This window comes from Patella vulgata, chromosome 9 (assembly GCF_932274485.2).
Source record: "Patella vulgata chromosome 9, xgPatVulg1.2, whole genome shotgun sequence".
NCBI classification, from domain to species: Eukaryota; Metazoa; Mollusca; class Gastropoda; family Patellidae; genus Patella; species Patella vulgata.
Window position 1 is genome coordinate 21,926,327 of NC_065887.2, and position 25,536 is coordinate 21,951,862.

General features: G+C 33.4%; 1 protein-coding gene across 1 annotated transcript in view; it reads left to right on the forward strand.

Moving 5' to 3' along the window:
• Positions 1-975: 975 nt before the first annotated feature.
• The window catches only part of LOC126832602 (E3 ubiquitin-protein ligase HECW2), a 42,851-nt gene continuing 18,290 nt past the window's right edge, over positions 976-25,536 (forward strand). The window contains exons 1-13 of the mRNA XM_056103286.1: positions 976-1,170; positions 3,967-4,519; positions 5,980-6,090; positions 6,444-6,544; positions 10,479-10,548; positions 18,072-18,235; positions 19,059-19,207; positions 19,621-19,718; positions 20,493-22,439; positions 23,293-23,391; positions 24,308-24,458; positions 25,002-25,081; positions 25,308-25,435. Of these exons, the coding sequence (XP_055959261.1) occupies positions 4,237-4,519; positions 5,980-6,090; positions 6,444-6,544; positions 10,479-10,548; positions 18,072-18,235; positions 19,059-19,207; positions 19,621-19,718; positions 20,493-22,439; positions 23,293-23,391; positions 24,308-24,458; positions 25,002-25,081; positions 25,308-25,435 (3,381 nt within the window). The 5' untranslated portion in view covers positions 976-1,170; positions 3,967-4,236. The remainder of the gene's footprint in view (positions 1,171-3,966; positions 4,520-5,979; positions 6,091-6,443; positions 6,545-10,478; positions 10,549-18,071; positions 18,236-19,058; positions 19,208-19,620; positions 19,719-20,492; positions 22,440-23,292; positions 23,392-24,307; positions 24,459-25,001; positions 25,082-25,307; positions 25,436-25,536) is intronic.

The window sequence follows — 25,536 nt, forward strand, 5'->3', positions numbered from 1 at the left end:
TCATAAATTCACCTTTCACAATATTGTAGTTTGCAAGGGATTTCTCAATCCATATAAATGACGTGTTTATAGACTTTATAAACGTGCAACGGTAAATCTCTTTAATCTTTGGGGTATATTCTATGCACGGAATAACTTGAGGTCTGAAAGTCGAGGGCGGCTTTGAATATATACAGGGGAATTTGGGGTTATTCTTCTGAAAGTTTTTCTTTAAACCTGTAACAGGGTATTCTTCCAGGGTAGGTTTTTTTTCTCCATAAGAAAACGTGATCTAAGGTTTTTCTTAGGGGAATTATGGGATATTCTCATTTTGCGTACATGTAAACCTAGACGGTTTATAAGCAAGATAAAGTCCTCGACTTCGGTTATGCTGGGGAAGTAAATCTTCAGAAAAAACCCTCGACAGAAAAACCTCGGCCTGCCGGCCTCGGTTTTTCTTTTTCTCGGATGATTTTCTTCAGTTTTTCTTTCCCCAGCATAACCTCAGTCTCATGCTTTATCCTACACTTAATTTTCAGTGGTTTAAAGGAACGCCCATGAAAATACCTTACTTTAACTACGTAGGTTACAACATGGATTTTCGATAATTAGCTAGATACGTCTAGGCCTGCGGTTATTTTGAAATAAAATATTAAATAAAACTTTAAAATTTATTTTCTTGTTGCCTAGTCTACAGTACATTGTAGATTTTTCTCTCTTTTTTTTTTTTTTTTTTTCTTGTAAATTACAGATTTATCTCTCTTTTTTGCAAACAACCTAAATACCCGATTCCACTCTATACTCATAAAATTCAAACTGATCAAACTGCCGACCAGCCAAATTAGAGTACCGCTTGGCGCTTTAATGTTTCCGTCCATTTCCCCGCATAAATCTAAGACGCGGAGTCGTGATACTTTAACTCTACTTTCAATTTCCCGCAATTTTTGAGAACCGGAAATGGAAAAGAATTCCCAGCGTGCTTTCCGAAGCAATGGAGGACATAGCTGGTAATGTAGCTTGTTTTCTCTCGTTTTATGACATTTTAAGTGGAATTTCTTATCTTCTTATGGAACGATAAAAGTAGACCATAACGAGACATAACGGCAAAATGGCGATGTTGACGGGAATGTCACAGACTTGTTGTAAAACGCCCTAGATATGGCGTTAGCAGGCAGGAAGTCAGTATGTCAGGTGAGATTGACGAACGGAACGTTTTTCTCATTAAAGCTGTCAGTCAGGAGTAATTTAACATCCCGACGTTCTAGCAGAGAGCTACTACATGTTTTCAATATTCATATCAATTTTATAGTAGAAGATAGCTTTATTGTACAAATTCTACAATTAATTATTTTACAAAGACCGCTATAAGATCAGAATATATCAGCATCATGGACAGTATTCTGTTCTGACACTGACAGCCACAAGTCATCAAGTTCAGTTGATGATGAGGATCAAATAAAAGAGAAGGTGGGATGGGCAACATGTTTTCTGAGTTATCATGCATTCACTTCGACAACCAGATTTTCTACTTGGCATATTAAACTTGTTATACAAATTTTATTTATGATGATCATCATGTGGTCAGGAAAAAAGTTTGGCCATAATTGCCATAATGATATTATTTATTTTCAACTTGCCTTGAATTGAAGTACCGGTAATAACAAGTCAGAATACTATTTTCTTATTTAGAGTATGATTATATATTGTTAATGTCATTACTAAGAAATATGTGTAGAAGAATCTGATATACATGTAGATATTTAGATAAATGAATGAGGAAAAGTGATTTCTACATTACAGTACCGGTAGTAACTACGAGAATGTAACTAAAAACACTGAGATATACTGATGTGCTTGTTTTTAGCTACAATTGGATGCCTTTAGTTCCAAGTGGCAAACTCAATTTCTTTATTAATGCATGTACCATCTTAAAAATAAGTTAATTTTATACTATTAGTACTTATTACACATATGCAGTCCAATCTACTGAAACAACATTCATTTATCAGCAAATATTGACAATAAAGTAAATCAAGCGATGTTTTTATCAAAATTGATTCAGACGTTCATAATTACGGCATATTACTACTGCGCAACTCTGATCAGATTACATGAGGTACTTTGATTGGCAATTGCACACGATGCCCCGCCTTTATGTGTTACAGACGTAAATTTAAAATGTCGGAAAAAGCAATCTACTGTCGCTTTGATTTAAAATGAGGGGATTTGTACCCGTTTCAGGTACATTAGGATTATATCCTTAATTGTAGTTGGGTGTGGCAGAAATATTATAAATAACAATAAATGAATTGTTGTTTTGATTAAAAATATTGTCAATTTTGTTTACAAATGCCGGGTGCGAATCGCTCCCGCATGTGCTACGTTGTTGATGTCAATAGCACCATTTCTTATCTCGAAACACACAGGGTGGAGAGATAAGGTTTGTTATCTATACTGATAGTTACTTAAAATTTATATAATCCAAAAATCACTCAGGCGACACCAAACATATAATTTATAGCCGAAACTTTTAGATAAAAAGAAAATGTGCATGTACAATACTTGCACAGCATTGATCTACTTGTTACTAAATATTTGTACAGTAAAAAGTTATTTTTAGTTCAAGATTACTATGAAGAGGTGCAATATATTTTGTTAAATAAGATCTTGCATGCCTACATCCCTTTTTCCTATAATTGAGGCCTTCTAAATCTCTTTCCTATTAAAGAAATAATATTTTATCAACACACCATTTAAATGTATCTGATGCCCCTTCTACTGAAAGGAGTTATTCATTCATGGCTAGAGTGGGTTTTTTTTGTATATTTATTTTCCTTCATGTACATGTATGGATGTTGTTTTTTTTTGTTTTTTTTTTAAACATTATGTGACCTCTTTCATATTGCTCTTGCATTCATTATGAAATTTAGTTATTTTCATTGCTGATTGGCGAACATGTACACATTTATTATTGTTACACTGTTAGCCCACAAATTCTAATTTAATAGAGACTTGAGAAGTTAACTATTATAAAGTTAGTGTTAAATTTTTTTACTACTGATCATCATGTAAATGTCAAATACATGTACATATACATCAAATGTAGGCAAACAAAACTATTGTTATTACCTTATGATGTAAATTATAGATAGTCTCTATTTGGAAGTCTTCAGCAATATGTTATTTTACGTTTAATCTCTGTGGTTTATTCTGAAAATCGTATAAAAGACCCTGTAGTTTTGCAGATCTTTCATTTATTATAAGTATAACTTCATAAGATGATATATGTTCATTATCTTCATTCACTGAAATTCATTGATTCAAACACAGAGAATCCCTGTATTTTATTATTAAACCATTTGGAGTTATTCAATAGAATATTCAGTCCACATGTATACACGAACACATCTTTGGTAATTAATTCAAATTTTTATTCAATGGTTGGATGTTTTTTCTATCAAATGTAAACAAACTGGCTTCGTGAATGTCATTTGTCTACAGGTACATGTAGTCGTTATCATCAAGTTCATGTTATTGATACTAGAGTTCAGCAGGCTGAGCGAAAGACTGAATGCACACTTTTGACATGTCTGGAAGTATGTACTCATTATAAAGTTATGAGCATTATGCTTATGAGAATGCTTATATTTAAAGACATGCTATGTACACAATCAATATTTTACTGTGCAATAAAACTCAATATCCACCTTGTAATACTGCAAATGTAGGTCCATCTATCCTGTTTATTTTATGTCGACCATAATATTATATAAAGGCCATTTCGGTATTAGATCTATTAGTATTAGGGTTATTTCCTCATAACCTAAACTGAATATACAGTGCACATACATGCACATGTATCAGTCATATCCCATGTATTTTAATACACAGTGTACACCAACTAATCATATATGAAGGCAAATGAATGCATGCTCTACAGGTAGATGGAAATTGATATGCGTTTTAAATTTATTTTGTTTGTTCTAGGTTTGTCAATAAACAATATGGATCAACATTTGAAAAAGAGAAAATTGCTGTTTGGTCACTGTGGAGTAAAAAAGAAACAAGGCCAGATTTAAACCTGCTTAATGATGGTTTTGCCAGTAAAATTATTCATGTTGAGTTGACAAGTGTGATATTAAACTAGTGAATGGTTTTAATTTTAGAATTAGAATGTCTGTTCCTGAACCGTAAAATGTGTGTTATTTTTTTTAAAATGTTCAAAATATAAGTGTTCAGTTCAATATCAATATAAAAATGGCGGAAGCGATGCTGCCTAAAAGTAAGAACTCAGACTACAGTTCTGTGGATGATTTGTCTATTCCTGTCACAAGAAAATCAAGTTTGTCAGATATAGAGACGCCAATACGCGAGAGGTCAAACAGTGACTCGACCCTTAACTTTATGAGTGAGCAGTCATGGTCTGTGCTATCGGTAGATAAATATAAGTTTACGATAGGTAAAGATAGATATATTACTGTATCCTGGGATGTAAGAGAAGATGTTGGAGCTAGAGACTGGATTGGTTTATTTCCTAAAGGTTTGTCCCATTGATTTTGAAACTATGTTTAGTGACCTATCGAAGCAGAAATGCTGCCTTCCATTGCTTAAGTACATGTATCTACGTAAGTGTGTTTTTGTAAAGCTCAAAATGTAGTTTGACATTGACTTTACATAATGCAGTAATCATGCAGTGAATTTGAATAGATTTGTAAAAACCTCAAATACATGGGTTGTTGTAATGTACATGTACCACGTAATATAAGCTTATTTGTAGGTGACATTTTTCTTATCTGTGACAAAATTTATGCAGCCATATTTTTCTATTTGCATACAATTTACATATCCCTATAGACTGTCTGCAGTTCTTCTAATGCATTATTAATGCATTGTTTCAATTTTCTCATTTAAAGAAGCATTATGTAAGATTTAGATAAAGAACTGGCCGTTCCTGCTATAATAGATCAAAAATACATAATCAAAAAATAAAAATATATATGTATTAGAAATTCCATTCAAACTACATTATTCTGGGCAAAGTTATGACAGATTGACGGTGTGGTGTCCTTGACAATCGATAGTAAATTTTATTGTTAAATTTTTAAAACTCGCAGGTATTTGAATCTTGGCCATCCGATGAACTAGAGAGTTGGTTATAGGCTTGACATGTTAGTAAATGTCTAAATAATAATTAACATAAAATTTTGTCAGAAAAAAGACCTGCAATTGGCAGGTACATGTATACATGTAACTCTTACTATAATGCATCTTACATGACTGTTGTGATTTACCTCCTCACTTGGTTATAATTGTGCTGTTCTTTGATGTTACATTACTGACAGAAGACATGTCCAGATTGTACTGGTCACATCAAATGCAAAATTTACTATTTGAATGCTATTCGAATATTTGATTCCATTGTATCTTCTCCTATTTGTACTTCTCAGATTGATATAGTTTCTTTTGAATTTGAATATTAATTTTATTACTATTGAATAACTGATTGCCCAGTGCCAAAAAATTCAAAAAAACAAATACACACATTTAAATATATGTGTAAACACTACATGTACTTTGTTGCTATTGCAAACCATAGCTAAGACCAAGAAAAACACTTTAAACTGGCTTGAATCTGCACATTCAGCACACAGGACAGAAAACATGTTTTGAGATGTAATTTCTTTGCAACTTAAGAGATTTTCAATAATTCTCATGCCAGATTAAATTTATCTTGCACGATTTATTGTACATGTAATTAGTGCATTATCATGAAATAACTATTACTTTCATACAGTTTCTGTAGACTGGAGTTAGCCTAATTTCTCTTATACATGTACACATTTCTTATACATGTGTTGACATTTATTGATTAATTTCTAAGTTTGTGTAAACATGATCAAGAACTTCATGTATATAATTATGATACAATTTACAAAATTTCTCCCTGCCTTCTTTATTCAAAATCCGGTGATAATTTTTGAAAATTATTTTCAATTTTAGGTGAAACAGTTTCAACTAAATTTGTTGATTGTAAGAATCGTGGCGTCAACGGAGGTCATACCGGTCAAATTCAATGGGATATTGATGCCATTAGTCATAATTTTATAGAAGGTGAGAAACAAATTAATGTTTTATTGTTATTTTTACATCATTATCAGACTGATAGAGGATCTTCTCAAAATACAGGTCAAATCTTTCAGTGCTCAATGTCCAGTTTCCGCACATAAGTGCATAATGAAACACTAAGCTACTTGCAAGACTATGGATGATGGAATGGACTGCATATTATATTGTCTTCAGTAGATCTGCATATTATGTTGTCTTCAGTAGGTCATTAATGTAATTTCTTGATTTAGAATTTGTAAAGACCATGCTCATTTCGGGGAACTTGAGTTGAGAATTGAAATAACATATCATTCCCCATTGTGTAACTATTCCATTGAACAGATTATTTATATTTACAGCTGAATCCGAACTATGTTTTAAATATTATCAAGGGAGTACTGGAGATGTTTTAGCTACAAGTCCTATGATAGTTCTCGTTAATCCACATCCAGGAAGAAGGGTAAGATTAGAATTTTTTTTTAAACATTTCTGTTTCTTTATCCTTGAAAATTGCAGCTGAATAAAACAGAATAAGATATGTTTAGATTGTCATAATAATAAAATTTTTGCGAATATAAATGGACAAAATAAAATGTAAAGTTTAAGATCATTCACAGTTAAAATTACATGTACACAATACTAAACAACAAAATTGTTTAAAAGTCCTTTAAATGTATATCATCATTTGCCCAATCTAATTAAAATAAAGATCTATATTTCGTTTCGTTTTTTATACTTTCGATGGCCTACACTACATGTAGATCTAACTAACAAGTTATAGTGGGAGTTCACGTTCTATGCTTTGTTTTGATTTCTATTGCCGCTAATGTCTACCCACAATTCCGTGCAAAAAAGGTCAAACGCTCGATTCGACAGACCATTTGATTGGCTGACCCCTCATTTCAAGCAGAACACAAGTTAAATAACAACGCTTCCAGATCCAACGACCAAGTGTAGTAAAGACAAGTAAAATCGAAATTTTGAACTATAAAAACGAAACGAAATTGGATCTATGTTTTAACCAGATTGTCATTTGCCCAAACATACATGTACAATGTAATTTATAGCCATTAGTTTCTATTGATCTCTTCTGCCATCTTGGTGTGACTGTAGTCTTTCGAAATAAGCTTCTAGTTTTTATTGACTTTATGGCTATTGGAAGTTTACGTTGGTTTTAACTTTTATCTAAAAAAAAAATTTAATTTAATTTCATAATGAGAATTTTAATGTTGCCTCCTTAATTACTAATAAACCCATACGCAACTACTAATTGTTTTAATTAATTATGCTGATCCTGTTCCCATTTTCTAGTTTGTCGTACATCTATGTTGATATAGATTAAAAGTAAGCTTACTACATAATATACTACCAAACTACTACAGTTGGTCGATTGTTTCAATGTTTGATTTTCTCTAATCAACTTGACCCCTCATTTCCTTAATAGGTCGCTATTCATGGTCAACCAATGGAAATTGGCCTATTAAATTAGCTGACCTCTGATTTCCTGTAAGACAAGCTTCTGCTCTTCTTCAAACAATGCTTCTGCAGTTTTCATCAAGAAATGTTTACGTGTGGTACATAATATGGGTTGGGATTTCCAGGTTTTCTATGCCATTTACGTGAAATTGGAGAAAGGGAGTGAATGTGAATGCTCTAAAAATACACCCCTCAAGTATCAGTTCCTTGTTTTATGAATTAATTCATTCAACTTCAAGTTTCATTAACATTATTTCAAAATGACACACTTTTACATCATTGATCCCAGTCCCTACCCGTTTAAAAATAGAACCTATTAAATGAGAGTATGTTAATATTAAACTTATTAAACTTTGGCATGTGAGCAGAGATGTTGTGAATGGATATGAACAATGAAGATAAATGTTAGTTTTACTATTTGAATATTCAGTCATTATTTGAATGCTATTTGAATATTCTGTTCAAATCTGATTATCTGTTTTAGGCCTACCGGTAGATTTCTTGAAGTTGTAAATTTTTCAAATCATTACATTTTCTTTAATTTTTGAATATTAGTTGATTTCATAAGATTAATATTTTTATATACATGTATTTTCTGTAGACAAAAGAAAAATGATCAAATTTCTATAGTCTTAATTGACATTCAAATTCAAATATTGTAATTTTTGACCGCGTACTGTTAGTTACATGTACACGGTAATACATATTTCATTTAGAGGTTGTTCATTAAGATACATTTGTTAAGATGATTCTATAGTAGAAATAATAGAATGTCATATATATGTAATTACTGTGAAATGTAACTAAAATAAATCAGATACATGTACCCATGGGTCTTAATATAAAACCACCACAACATTTTTTGATTAAACCAGTTACAATTGAAAACAAAAATATATTACAGTATAGTAAAATAACTAAAGCCAATTGTACCGGTACATGTATAAAATAGAAAACATTGTTTGTTTATGCTAGAGGGAAGACACAAATGTATTAGTTTACATTTTATTAAAAATGTCTTGTTGAATGACTAGGCAGTTACTATTGTACATACAGATATAATCATTTGATTTATCACTATATTTATCTTGGTTTTTTTTACAGCTGAAAAAATTTTGTGATTCACATTTTAAAGGGGTGTTATTAAAGAGCTAAATCTGCCTATTGTGGTTCTTTTTTTTCTGGCTTCAAATATGAAATGTTATATAAATTATTATTCAGATATTTATTCACATGATAAACCCATAATCAACTCGCTAGACCATTAGACGGCTGAGATATTAAGTGGATTAGACAATAACTGCGGTATATTCTTTAAAATGGAAAGTCGATACATCGATTATATTGTAACAATAGTACTTGACAATAGAGACTATTTGCGTTATTGGTTGTCAAAATTTCAAACATTCATAACTTCGCTCAGAACAAAATAATTAGACTGAAATTTTCAATATATTCATTTTTCATTATTAATTTTTGAACTATTATAAAATTATAAAATGACCAGCTCTTTATCTAAGTATTACATTTATGCATCTCTCAGGTTGAAGTAAACCATGTGCATGTCTTAGTCTACAGTAGTTACCAGTAATTAAACATTAACTAATCTAGGGCTCTTTCCAAAACAAGATAAACTCATGCCAAAATTTGTATACAGACAGCTTCATATGATAATACCAAGGGCATAAATATTTAATTTATAACAATATTTTGTTATTTTACAAATAAATGCTATTTAATTTATTTGAACGATTTGGAAAAGAAATCTGGTTTGGTACCACATGCTTCGGTTTTTGCTGATAACAAACACACATTAAAGGAGTCACCCCAGATATATTTTTATGAATCAGACGAGTAAGAAACCCTTATGCTAGCCTTGTACTTCTTTTTCAAAGAAATACAAACTTTCAGTTTCCATACATGTACAATATGTGGTTGGCGATAATGTAATCCCCAAATTCTGCGCTCTCCCTACATGTAATTGCCATGATAGCCATGTGTACATACTTGTATTATTTATAGTGTATATTTTTGTCGTCATTACAATTCAACAATGGAATTCCTTGCAAAATTAAATTGCACAAAAATTTGTTACCAGACAGCATTCAAGTAATTAATGCACAAAATTTGACCAGTTACAATATAAATTTCTGATGTTTAACAGAACATAATATCCTTTACTTTGAACAAAATAATCAATTGGAATGTGAAGTTGTTGTCAATGTCATGATTTTTCAAAAGTATGATTTTATTTGATATCAAGTTGTCTTTATATAAGCTCCCTTTGTGTCATACCAATTTCAATATGTTGATATTCTATACATCACATAGCATGTCAGATTTCAGTAGAACATTTATTGCAAAGATATTACTAAATAATATAGCAACAAAGAATTTAATAAAATGATTTGCTTTGTGTACATGTATAGTCAGTGATAACATTATTATAGTCAGCCATTGTTTTGCAGTGTTAATAATCCATCAGCATTAATGATAGCTCACAGACAGACAATACTTGATTACTTAATATCAGATTCGAGAATAAGAAAACATGTATTATTTTCTGATTTGGATTTATTCAACTTTGTAGTTCAAAATGAAAAGAAAAACTAGTCAGTGCAAAATGGTGTAGTCACAAAATCGAAGAACCAAATTTGCTGCTAGACTTCCTGGTCTTACTTGTATAATGTTCAGATCCAAATTTTTATTTTAAAAAATCCTAAATTTTAACACCAGACCACATAATTGAATGTGAAACAATGTTATAATATATATTGTTAATACAATGTAGGTAATTGAATGTAGATAATATTATGTGTAATTAAATGTGAAATATAATATTATATGTAATATTTATATCCAAGGGTAGTATGTTATTGAATGTGAAATATATTATATATAATTTTTTTTTATTGTAGGGTAGTATATCAGTTAATGGCTCATCATCACCAGAAGAAGAAGATGCGTTATTTCGTGTTATAATAACTGGTAAGTATAATAACGAACTACTTGCATTTATCATTGTGGTCTGATGCACACTGTGGATCACAAGGCCTGTTACCAAGGAGTAGGGTTGTCTGACTAACCATATTGGTTTTCTTGGGCTACTCCCCCCCCCCCCCAGTTCTAAAGACCCCTGTAAGTATATATTGATAATATGTTACTAATTAACTACTATACATCAATCAATTTATCATGATTGTTTAGTATAATATTACATGTACATGTTATACTACTATCATATTATAATTGGATACTGGTTTGAGGCTATTAGGTTATCACATTATATAAACACTGTTTTGTAGTTTATCCAATGATTTCTACACTACAGTGCTGGAGTTTGGGACTATAATCGCCGAACACCGCGGAAAAACACTCTATTTCACGGTGGAATCTTGGAGAATCGCTAGCGAAACGGCAGCTAGCCAAATCACCGCGAAATAGGGTGTTTCGCGGTGAATTATGGTATTTCGCGGTGAAACACGGTGAATCGCTTGAGTGCCGATATCATCCCGATGTAAGCATGTTGACGAAAAATGTAATTTATTTAATTTGAATACAAGATATGTTAACCGTTGGCGAGGCAGCTACGGTCGTATTTCTAACACACTGTACATGTATAACGTGGTGCCACAATGTACGTGTATGCAAACAATGAATAACTTACAATTTTTTAAACGTATCATTTCATCTTATTGGCTGCTATCAAATCCAAACTTTAAATTATATTCGATGAGATTTTACACATAACTTCATTACTCGCAGCTTCAGTTAATCTAAATCAACCATTCATAAATCACAGTGCCATACATGTAAATCACTCCGCAATGCGGTTAACCGTACGTCATGTGGTCAGAAACGCGTTAAAACATGAGATGTTGGGTTCGACACGGGGACTATATATTCTTAGACTGTGTTACTTGGCAAAAAGTATTTAGCAAATCTTGACTGTCACCGGTATATGATAATAATGCATTATGACGTATTAAAATAATATGGGTGGGAGGGGGTACACTGCGAAAGTCACAATAGTGACAAATAGAACTTGCAACCGGACAAATCAGACATAAGAAGCTCGTACTTACCGCAAAAATGAAATGAACGCGACACAAGTCTCCGATGTCAGAGAATATTAGTAAAGTATAACCGCTATCAAATCCACACAAAAATCCAAGGCACTCATTTTATTTTAGAAAAGAATAACGGTAGGCTCGATAGAAGAGCCTATTCTTCATGAACCCCAAACCAATGGTAACTGTCAACTTGTGTGTTGTCATTCTCGTGCAGATTTGTTTGAATAACAGAAATGTCCCGTGTATCAAGATCAAAGAATAAAATCGCACGTAGCCACTCTTTGTTGTTTTTATGCGAATTCAATTAATCTAAAAGGGGCCCCGGCGCAATTTAAGGAATTATTTTTGAGCCAATATTAACCATCGCCAATTTTTTAAATCATGGGATAAAGTCAATTAACAAACAATACGGGTCTACTTTATTACAAAAACATTGGTGAACTTACCATTTTGTCTAAAATCATAACGCTAATCAACAAACAATACTATTGTTCTTTATTACAAAAACATCGGTGAACTATATTGTTTTTGTACATATTGTATTTATTTATTTGTTTGTACTATATGTTATACCTGATGAGTCTTTGGCTTAAAGGAATAAAGAATTTGAACTCGAACTAATTGGTTTGAAATTCTCAACAAATAACCGGTATAAATGCTTCTAACACTTTATTTAATTTTCTCTGTGTATAAAGCGTTCTGAAATATAAGATAAACAAAGGCTCTCAGAATCCCAACCCGACATAAATATGCAATATTCTTGAAAGGCAAACAAATAACAAATATAGGCTTACAGGCATAAAACACAATAGATAAATCCTTAACCTATCTTTACTAATACCTTTCTTCATTTCACTTATTATATATAGCCTAATAACAACTTAAGTAACTATTTCACCGAATGACATTAAACTCTGTTAAATACATATAAAACAGTCATATGATACTACTGCGAAAATCTTAATAATTGAATATGTACCTGAAGGGTAGATTTACCGGTATTTAAAATGAAACGACTAGTACACAAATACATGGAAACATGTCTTCCTCTTCACATGTATGCACGAAATAAAATGGCGGTAATTTTTACAGGGAGTAACCATGGGAATTAATTTACAGGGAGCATTCATTAAAACGAAATAAAGTATCAACTTTTAAATGTCAGTGTCTGAGTGTCCGTATTTCAAAACACTAATCGCTGTCGGGATGGCGAGCCAAGCTAGTTGATTATTAGGTAAATGAAACAATATAAACAACCAATGAGTAAAAGTGATCTATTCTCATGAATTAAATAATATAGAAGTCAAGTACCGGTATTACCTTAACCGTGGACGGGTTTGCTTGTGGACGGGTTAACGGACACTCAACTTACAAATATTAAATCATCGCCGCATTGGCACTGACTGACGGCACTTCGTGCACGGACTGTTGAATTCTCGTTTAATTTATTGTGTTAATTTCACTATTGTTTAAAATGTAAACAAAATCTTATCTCGAGTACGTACATGTAGTACCGTATATCGAGCTAGTCTAGTAAGTAGTAGGCTTGGTTAATCCAGACTAAAACGAAAGACCTTTCATTGTATTAATAACATTGGCTTCTGGTAGACTCGATTGTCATCTAAGGGATTATATTTTATTTACGCAGTCTATTTATAGAACAGTAAAACGATTGTAAATATTGGCGCGATAAAAATTTAATTATAAGTCCAAGCTATTGTTGATAGAAAATAATAATGATTTACGTGTATCATAGATAATATTAAGTAACAATAGAATGAAAATACTGTTTGTTGTTTTTCGAGTTTTAGGCCATTATTACTTATTTTATGCATATTTTTGGTATGAACTTTTTTGGACCAGTAAAATCTCATTCGGTCCAGCAATAGTTGGAATAATACCTGCCCAAATGTCCAGTAAAAAAAATATCATTTCGCATGGACTGCAGGGTACATGTATATGCAGTAGGAAATCGACAAGTTGGACGTACAAAAGAATGGAATCATTCAGAAAGTGTACTCAAAATAAGTAAATTATAACAGGGTGAAGACGAGAATTAACACACTCGTGGATATTGTATAAATATATGAGGCGCATGTAATGTACACGTATGTGTGTGTGAAATGGCTTTATTCAATATCTGCTCCCACCGAAATGAATTGGGTGACATAAAGTAGATGTATATTGTCACAGCGGATATTATTCACCGAGTAAAACAGCGTAAGAATATACATGTAGTCCCAATCTTTTGGCGCGTTTCTGACCACGTAACATACCGTTAAGTGACCCGCGGAGTGATTTACTGTACGTGCTGTATGGATGATTGATTTAGATTAACCGAAGCTGCGAGTAATGAAGTAATGTGTAAAAGCTCATTTATATAATTTAAAGTTTGGATTTGATAGCAGCCCCAAATTGACGGATTACATCTAAGTTATAAACGAAGATGAATTGATATGTTTAAAAAATTGTAAGTTGTTCATAGTTTGCATACATTTTGGCCGGCGTTATGTATGTATAAAGTGCGTTGGGGAAAAAATCCTAACCGATACAGAATGCCGGTAAATGTCTTCCCAAGATTACCTAACTCATTTGTTATTCAAACCTGCCTGTACATTATACATGTACACGTTTCCCGGGAGCATTACTATATTACAACTCCTTTAATTTATTATAGACAATATTGGTTCAACCTTAGCTTAAGGTAGGCTCGCTAATTCCTTGCGGGAAGCACGGCAAAACACGATGTATTCTTATCGAAACACGGTGAATTCCTAGAGAAACACAGTGAATTCCTAGCGAATCTTAGAGAAAAATCGCCGCGGAATCAAGCGAAATTTCACCGTGAAATCTAAGAGAATTCTGAGAGGTTTTTTTCACCGCGTCGCGGCGATTTCGGTCCAAAAAATTTGGGAGGAACTGTATGTACATGTAGTACCAGACATGTTAGAGTTCAGTGGCTTTATAAATGTGTTGCTACATTACATTACCAAATATTTATGTTTACAAATGGTCACTAATAATAATGTGTATATGATTAGGTAGTTGAATAATTGTAAAATGATCAGCTATGTACCATATGTCGTGTTTAATTGTATATAAAATCTGTAACACTAAACTATTAACTATGCAGTATGTATATTCCATTAGAATGAAATATAGCCATTCATAAATTGAAATATGTAGATCATTCATAAATTGTAAAATGATAAGGTATAACCACATGTTGGGTTTACAATGTAATTGTATACATAATCTGTAATCCCAAATTATTAAAGTAATGATGCATCATTTGCTTTTTTCGCTGAAATTAATATCTCAAATTTTCACTGTTCACCATCTTGGATTCAATCTGATTTAAAAAAGGATTATCAGCTGTTCGCCCAGAACAAAATGACAACAGGCTTATTACATAGCGGGGAGCCACGGTGGCTAAGTGGGTAAGACACTGGCTCGCTAGGCAGGAGGTTGCTTGTTCGATCCCAGAATTGGCCGAGAAAGTTGATCAAGATTTTCCGGCGTGGTTTCCCTTGGTAGTGGGTGCAGGACGAAGGGCCTGACAAGAACAGCCGTTTAATCCTTCGGATGGGACGAAAAACCGAGGACCCGTGTATACGTTGGCGTGCATGTAAAAGATCCCCTGCCAGTTGGAATTTGATATAAGAGTAGACCATAGTGCCGCTGCCAGGGCAAAATTTCCCTCACAGCACCCTGTATGGAGTATGCCCATCTTCATTAGCCCAGTCGGAAAAGAACAGTAGAACATTACCTGTATACCCAATTTCATTTCGGGGGGTTGGATGGCCAGATGGTTAGCACGTGCATGCTGTATCATAACGCCTGTCAATGGGCTGTCATTGAGTCAACTGGCATGGTTTCGAATCCCCAGTTGTACGTGACAAGGAGTAGAGTCGCCTGTCCAACCTCGTGGGTTTTCTCCTGGTCCTCCGGTTTCCTCCCACTGCTAAAGACCCCTACGTGCAAGCGAATTATTGAAATAAAATTAAACCATACGTTAGTCCTGAAATGACCTAGTTTGTGCCGAGTGGACGTTAAACCCTATTTCTCTCTCTCTCTCCCAATTTCATTTCATTTATCACATAGCGAGCAGCATATATCAATGAAATTTCAATTCAACATAACTTTATAAATATTGAACGATATTCCTATTAGAGATTCATCTTTCACAATATTGCATTGTGCAATGGATTCATATTGATTCTATTAAAATGAATTTATTCCCGTTCATAACTTGCTTTAAATTTGCGTTCTAAAAAAAAAAAAAAAAAAATAGATTTTCTTGATAATTCAATCTGTATACTGTATTGACAAAAACATTGATTATTCCAATGAAAATAATGAATCAAAAAACACCTGTAACTAACATTATTAATGTTTAATTTTCTCTCAATAGCTGGTACATGTACCCATACATGTATCTTGAATGGTTCATTTCCTTCTTTCACTTTTTATCGTAGTCCTGGTTACATTTATCACAATCTGTAATTACCTGTATATTTCACTATGTTAAGCTAAGTAAGGATAAACAAGGCTAGAGGAAGTGCTGTATTGATACAAACATAAAAGTCATTTTTTTTTTTTTTTTTTTTACTGACAAGGCATCAAAACCTAATTTATTCACACTGTAACCCATTTATTATTTAATCTTGTGTATCTAGCACTAATTTCTATCACATTCGTTTAATATCCAATCTTTGTTTAAAAATTCGTAAAAACTGTTTAAAATTGCCATAAATCGTTTAATTTGTACTTCTGACCATTCAATTTTGATAATGAGTGTCCAATTTACAATTGTTTAATTTCTCAATCACTGTTAAAAAATAAACAACCCAATTGATTAATGATGTATAATGATTAATTTTTGAACAGTGGTCAGGAAATTAAATACTTGTAAATTGGACACTCATTATCAAAATTAATCAGTACAAATTAGATGATTTTTAAACAAAGATTTGATATTAAACGAATGTCCAAAAAAATAGTGCTAGATAAACAAGATTAAATGATACCTGGGTTACTGTGTCAGTGGGAATAAATATAAGTTCTGAGAGAATGAGGATAACATTAAAAAGATCCGCTTTGTTGTGTGCCAAAAAGTTCGGTGGGATTTTTTGTATGTATTGTATCATCCTCCCATGACAGGTTGCTATTGATAAATCGCTACCATGCCAAATGACTATTATGAATTAGACAACAAATTGTTTGCTCATGTTTTTGGAGAAAATGTTATATTTCCAACCAGTTAAAATGCAGGACAGAATTACTTTTACTTAGATAAGGACTTAGACAAAGGCTCCTTGTCAGTGGTGCAGGATCGGGGGGGGGGGGGCTTGGCAAAAGACAACCAAGGTGGTCCCTTGTACACATTAGCATGCACGTAAAAGATCCCTTGGCAGTTGGAATTCGATATAAGAATAGGTCACATTGTATGGCATATGCACATCTTCATTAGCCCAGTCGGAGCAGAATAGTAGGACATTAAACCTCATTTCATTTCATTTTTGTACTTTGAAGGTTGAAATTAAATGAGGAAAGGGGACTTTATTAATTAGAGTGATAATTTTGGTTTCATTTTTAATGTCCATAAATCAGTATAACTACATATAATAGACAAATGTATTCTTTTAGATCTTAAAATAGAACTAGAATGCATTGTCCTACATGTATATGTGAAGTAGGCTGCTAAATGTCAGAATGTTAATAAATTAATGTCACATGTACTGATCTTTATATCCATGTAAATAACTTTTAAAAACCTATGAACGAAAAATCAAAGTCCATTTAAAACTAGATTATACATGTACATGTATACATCAAGTTTTGTTGAAATAAAAGAACAATAGGAAGCCTGTAAGTAATTAACAGGGTACTTTATTATACAATTTCAAAGATAATAATGATGCTCTGTGATATTGTTTATTATTGTTCTATAAACTGTACAATCTTTGTTGATTTGTTGGAAGAACACAATACTTAATTGCATTATTATCAAACCTGTTTTTTCATTCGATGATATTGCCATTTTGAAAACTTTTGTTGTCTGTTTCAATTAATTATTATGTTTTGATGATAGTTGTCTTTGCTAAAAATATTTAATGTTGAAATAATGCCAACTGTCAACGGTTTAAGCAATGAAACAACTAGAATTAGATTACAAACCAACTACCACTCAATTTTTCCTGACAAACGAAATGAAATGGAAATGGGGTTTAACGTCCTACTGTTCTGCTCCTATACTGGGCTAATGAAGACGGTCCATTTAATCGTGTAGAGCTTGTAACATCACTAATTAAATTAACATATCAGATCAACTTGCATGTACATTATTAAAAGATTTATTTAGACCTAAATCAAAGAGGATTAGTTCTTTTAAAGTTCAATATTCCAGGTTATATTGATTCCATTTTATTTTGACAGATTTGGAGGCATCAAACCTAAAGAAAGGAATGTTTTTTAATCCTGATCCATATGTCAAAATCCAGGCACTACCTGGTAAATTACAAGAACAAAAACCACATCATATGAAGGATGTCCGCTCATCTATACAATCTAATACAACAAACCCTCACTGGGAAGGGGAGGTAAGTCTCAAGAAAAATAATAAAAAATAGCTGTGTCAGGGATTGTATCATTTACAGAAACAAGGGTACATTTGTGTCATTTTATTATGGTCATGTTTCATGTATTTATTTCACAATCAGCTCATTTTAAACAATACACATTGATAAATAATGACTTGATGATGTCAATTAATAGTACATCACAAGACTTTATGATTCAAGTGATCACACTGCTTGTGTTTAACTTTAAATAAGACTTATCTTCAAGCTGAGCAGAATCAGATGGAATCATTTTCTTGTGGATTTTGTGTTGGATATTTTCTGGAGCATTTTCATTACTTGGAGGTCATTTTCACATTTGTCAAGTGCTGTATTGTTCTAACCCTCCCCATAACTATTTGCCTAGATTTAACACAGTGACACAGACACCTAGAAACTCAAAAGGAATAGTTACTTTTAATGGATACTGTGTAAGAGGATTCAGTAAAAACACATATTTATCCAAAAATATTCAAATTGACAAATACTTAATGAAGGTATATGTATGGCGATCTAAAATTCCCATTGCTTGTTAATGGTTCCATCCAGCCATCTTGTTTTTGTCTAAGATCATAGCTGATACCGTATCAATATTTCATTTATATCCATGCATATGGAGCTCAAGAAGCATCTAACACAATTTTTTTGTTATAATCATTTAGATTATATGTTACTATCTAAAGAATATTTTGAATTAAGGTCCATATCTGCATGTCTGTTGTATGAGTAAAAATGTTTTATAGACATTTTGAAAATAATTAAATGAAAATATTAAATGATATATATTTTTTTTACTTTTTGACAGGTATTCACTGTTGATGCCAAGCTTTGTGATATTTTAGATTTAGAAATTAAAGATAAATTTTCTAAGAGTAGACCAACTATTAGCAGATTTCTAGGAAAGGCTTCTGTTATAGTACAGCGTATCATGGATAAAGTGTCACAATCACAAAGGTAATTTGGATAGAAATATCAATGAATAACATACATACAGCCACATATTCCTTTTCTCCCATCATTTCTCAAGTTATTTATCTTTATTTTTTTTTTATTTTTTTTTTTCTTAAGATATTTATCTACCTTAAAATTTCCCTTTTCACAAAATATTTATCTTAAAATTTCCCTTTCCAAAAGATATTTCTCTTAAAATTTTCCTTTTCACATGATATTTCTCTTAAAACTTCGCCTCTTTCCACAAGATATATCTCTTAAAACTTCTTATCTTTTCACAAAATATTTAAATCTCTTAAAACTTCTATTTTCACAAGATATTTATCTTGCAATGTACTACTTCGTTGCATGCCAGTTATCATTAGAACATGTAGAGTAGATGTTTGTAGGTAATTTGATTTTTTCTATATTTTCAGTCCTTCAAACTTCAGCATAGATTTATCAAGAAGAAATCCATCAGATAATATAAGTGGAACTTTGAAATTTAAGGCCAACATACAACTTATTATCTCAGGTTAGTTAATACAAAAATTTATTAGTCTACAACACTTGGCTCTCTGACAAAGTTTACTTAAAATGAGATTTTTAATGCCTTGTTAAAGTGGTGATTTGTTTTCTGAAGTTGGTAACAAATATTATAGATCAGTAGTAAATTTTATCCTAGCTGGATGGGGGGGGGGGGGGGGTGGATGGCTGAATGGTTAGCACATGCGCGCTGTATCATAAAGTCTGTCATTGAGTCAACTGGCGTGGTTTCAATTCCCCGGTTGTACGTGACAAGGAGTAGGGTCGCCTGTCCAACCTTGTGGGTTTTCTCCGGGTCCTCCGGTTTCCTCCCACTGCTAAAGACCCCTACGCGCAAGCAAATTATTGAAATAAAATTAACCATATGTTAGTCCCGAAATGACCTAGTTTGTGTTGAGTGGACGTTAAACCCCATTTCTCTCTCTCTCTCCTAACCGGATGGCAAAACTACTACATCAAATTTTGTTTTGGACCTCTACTTTGTTAATGAACCTTATTAAGATCAGATGTTTTTTCAGATGGCTTTTCATTTCTTTTCGTTTTATATTCCATATTTTATATTTTACCAGACATGGGGTGTACAAGTTGTATCAATGTGTCAGTAATAAAATGTGCTATAAATCATAAGGTCTTGTCATGGTCAAGTAGCTTTGTTTTGATCCCACTTGTATGTGACAAGCCGTAAGGTTGCCTGCCTGCCTAACCTCATGGGTTTCCTCTGGTTTTATTACAATCTTTATCTATTATCAATTATTTGTTTCAGGTATAAAAAATGAACAAACAAAAAAACGAAAAAATCACCAAAGAAAGGCTTCATTACCAGCAGATCTAGATCCACAAGTTAATCAGAATAGAAATAATCAACATCGACATCGTCACACGGACCCAGGGTTCACGAAAAATACTGAATCTACATGGAAAAATACATCAGAAGTGATTGAAGAACAAGATGTGTCTATAGCGCAGTTAACACGAGGCCGTATTACAGATGAAGAGGCTGCTGTGACTAACGAAGATAGTGCGATCAATGGGAGTCCGCCAAATACATCTGTTGTGCCAAATGCTGCATGTGCTGGTTGTCACAATCAGACTGATAGTTCGGATTCGGGCACATCATTGACTCTGGTCTCATCCAGTGATAATTCGGGTGGCTCGATTACGTGTACGACAGCCACACCGTCTATGAATTTACAAAATAGCAGTGATAGTCAGTTAGGCCAGGATATAACAGAGACATATAGCTTCGGTGGACAGGCGTCTCTAAGTACAGGTTATAGTTGTGATGCAGAAATTGTGAATATTGTTGACTCTGCTGTTTGTAATGCAGAAAACTCAAGTGATCCAAATTCAAATGTGTGGGCTAAACCCAAGAACATGGTGTCTCAATCTCAAAATGCAGCTACGTCGAATTCTAATTTTTACACAAAAGACGCTCAACCTCCCATTTTACCTCCCCGAACTTATGCTGCAAAGGTTAGAGCCCCACCCCTTCCTCCCCGTAAGAAACCTGTAGAAGCCCCTCCCCTCCCTCCAAGAAAGGCTGAAAAGATAACTCCTACAAAAGGTCAACCTGGATCAAATACAGGAAGTCCAAATTCTTCATTAGGAGAGGAACCCACAAACAAATTAGAACTGCCTCCCCCTCCCCTCCCCCCACGCACATATAGCCCAATTCACATGCAGCTTGGGACAGGAAGTTCAAATACAGAAGAGGAGATTCAGACAAGTGATAGAAATAGTTTTAATAGTTTAGAAACATTTACTGGTTCACGTGAAAATTCTCGACAAGATTTGGACGATGTTCTTGGTGCTGAAGGTGGAGCGCCTCAATCTGAACCAGTAATTGTGCGGGAACAACCAAAAGAACTCTCCAGAGAACAAGAAGTCTTCCCATGGGGAGCTAATAGTGCTATGCCTTCACAAAGATCTAGCATCTGCTCAAGCACAGATTCACCTGATCTTGCAAATGTTCCAAGGCGACATATACAAAAAAGCCGCAGTAGAAACTCAATGCCTTCACTGTCAGATCAGTTGGCGCGAATTCCATCAATAGACTCTGTTGTTTCAAACAGCCAATCAGGATCTGGGTCTCAAGCTCTCATGTCCAGATCTTATATTAGTCCTTCAGATAGTGCGGTGTCAACCACAGTTTCTGGAGAGACACCCCGTGATAGAGGCCTAGGAACGGCAATGGGTGTGACTGAATTACAGCGTAAAAGAAGAAGTCACGATGGGGCTTCTCCACAGCGTTCAGCTAGTTTCAATAGTGCTCCTGTACCATCACTACAACCTAGAAACCGTGTTTTATCCGAAGAAGAAAAAGAACAAAATAGACTTCAGATTTATCAATATTTACAATTATGGTCAGAAAGGGCCAAAGGCAAAACAAACATCTCCAAACCTGAAATTCAGGTTTCTGGCCCTTCCGGTGCTACGATAACAGAAAACGTGCCAAATCGTGGTTGTGAAAATGTGACTCCACCTCCTCATATAGACTCGTGTATTGCTGCATCGTCAGCGCCTAATTCAAAACAATATCGTAAACAGGTGGCTCATAATCCTAAACGTGATAGTGTGGACGGTACACCTACTTCGTCTGTTAGGCCTGGTAGAGATTCGTCTCAAACAAATAATGTGTGGCAGTCTCGAAGAAATGATTCCCCCAGTTCGGGTGGTGCTGGCCAGAGAACATCTATGGCCTCCTCTACTGGTAAGTTACAGTATAATCTATGCTTTACTATAAATCTATGAAATGGGGATTAAGGTCCTACTTTTATCCACAAACTGGGCTAATGAAAATGGGCACTATAAAACTAATATTGGGTTAATTTAGAGGGCCTCAGTGGGCCTGATTAGGCTGTATTTAACTAACTTGTATCCAGGAACAACAGCTCAGGAATGGTGCTTAAAACAGAACCATTGGACACTGTATCTCAAAAGGCCATCCATTTTCAACCTATGCTACATGTACATGTACATGTAGCTAGCCTTTCGTGACTTGCTTTTCCTGCATGCCTCAAGCTCCTGGGAGACACTTGGGGTGGCAGCAGACATAAAAATTGGATAAACTAACTATAAACTAACCTTTATAATGAGTCCAAAGTAAAAACAATGGTTAATAAATGGATACATGTACATGTATGTTCTGTCACAGATTAACAATCCGATGAAAACAATGAAAAACCTGACCAATTAAAATACACATCCTATTTCATTTCCTTATATTTCAAATTTCATTACATTTATCTGGATCTGGGACAGATTTTTAAATAAAATGTATTCTGTTTGAAGTGGTCTGTTTATACATGTAACTGAGTTGTGCACTGAATAGAACAAAAGAGAAAAAACAAGTCATTCAGCATAGTTCACATATAATTATATGGCCCCTGACCAACTGCTCAAATCTATATGTAATGTACATTGTCAAAATTTAGATGAGTATTTAATGAGATGGACGATAAATGTCTGATTTAAGAAATAAGTAAATGGTCTGGATACATATTCAATCACAGTTATTAACCCTTATATTTCACTTGTTTGATTGATATGAATTATATTTATAGGAAGTGACAATAATCCAGTTTTATTACCTAAAGTTCCTGCTAGAAAACCTAAATATAGTCCTGTTGACAATAATACAGAGGAAGAACCATTACCAGCAGGTAATAATACATAGCATTACCATCAATCATAAACATCAATCATAATTAAAATATAATAAATACAATAATGGCATATAATAGTACATGTATGTAGATTTAATTATGACAGCATACCAAAGTAACTGGTGCTGCTACAGTAAAGTAGTATCAGGTGTTTAAAACAGTAAGCATATGCTGCTTCATGCACGGCATCCATCACTACTATAATAACACATAATTAGTTAATTACAGAGAGAGAGAGAAATGGGGTTTAACGTCCACTCGACACAAACTAGGTCATTTCGGGACTAACATGGTTTAATTTTATTTCAATAATTCGCTTGCGTGTAGGGTTCTTTAGCAGTAGGAGGAAACCGGAGGACCCGGAGAAAACCCACGAGGTTGGACAAGCGACCCTACTCCTTGTCACGTACAACCGGGGATTCGAAACCACGCCAGTCGACTCAATGACAGACTTTATGATACAGCGCGCGCACGCTAACCATTCGGCCATCCAACCCCCCAGTTAATTACAGAAACATAAATGTAGGCTAATGAAATACATCTGGATCTGTGATAATATTTTGTACTCCCAACTGAAGAATTGCACGGATCCACAAAGGTTGCAATTAATAGTTTCCATTGTGTTGCTGCGATCCACAAAGTTGGTAATAAACCTTACCATTGTGTTGTTTTGATCCCCAAAGATGGCAATTCAAGTCTTCCATTGTGTTGTATTAATCCACAAAGGCGCATGATGGAAGAAAAGTATAAACAAGTGAAAAAATGCAAGATTTTAGCGAAATAAAAACAAAGATAAAACTCTTAAACTCCATTGATGCCATACAAACATTTGTTAGTTTGGTTGAATTTTTATGACACTAAATTGAAGGAGTAATTTAGAATTGGTTGTAATATTAATTGTAATATTTTGTAGGCTGGGAAGCAAGGGTTGATAGTCATGGTCGTATATTTTATATTGATCATATCAACAGACAGACAACATGGCAGAGACCACAGAGTAATACTCGTACAGTACATCGTAGACCCACAATTAGTTCAGAACAGAGACAGCAACTAGATAGAAGGTATGTACACTGATTTTATTACAAGTGGAACTTAAAGAAAATGAAATGAAATGGGGTTTAACTTCCTACTGTTCTACTCCTACTGGGCTAATGAAGATGGGGGAACTTAAAGGCACTGTTCTGGTTATTCCAAGCTCTGTGATACTTTTTTTAAAAAAATAAAACGTTCATTTTGTATGTAATGTTTGGCTGTAAATTCCCAAATGCCTCATTATATAAGTTCCTGGATAAACATGTCTATGTTTTGTAAACTTAAGGTTGTAAGTGATCATCAGGATTATCAAGACACCCATGCAATTGAACAGTGAAATTCCTTGAATGAATTACATGAGTCTAACCATATTTCCAAATACCATTGTTTTTATTTGAAATCTGGGACTGCTCCTGTAACGCAGACATGGATAATAAAAATCTGCTTCCAAACTTTCAAATAATGATTTCTTTGACGGTATACATTGAATTATGTGTATGGATAACAAGGCTGATTATTGAAAGATATATTTATATGTCCAAGATTTCATCTATTTAAAATTTATGTTACAGATATCAAAGTATCCGCCGAACCATCACACAGAGTCGAGAACAAGATGGAGGATCTAACACGTCTATGGATATGCCCCCAGGTAAATTTATGTAGTGGTAATGAATGGGGGTTACGTATGCTTACAATTTCTAGTATTCTTAATACCCCATCTGAATTATTGATATCAGAATTGACAATTAGATTCTATAGTCATTTATACAAAATTTCTAATTATATCCTAACTTATTTACTTCTATCGTGCGATTTCCGAACAAGATGTATATTGTTAAAAATGATCTATTTGAAATAAAATATTTTATTTGTAGTATCAACACCAGAAGTTAGTCCACAGAGTCTAGTTACACAAACTCCAACAGAAAGATCAGTGTATAAATTACCAGCTGTTAAATTTCTTATTAGACCTGATTTCTTTCCTATGTTACAAGGCAATGAGGTAATTATCAATATTTTCATTTATGGGTTCTTTTTATTAACCAGTTAATAATGTAAATTTGTATTGAATATGGTTAATATTAAATTATCCCTAAGTCTGTA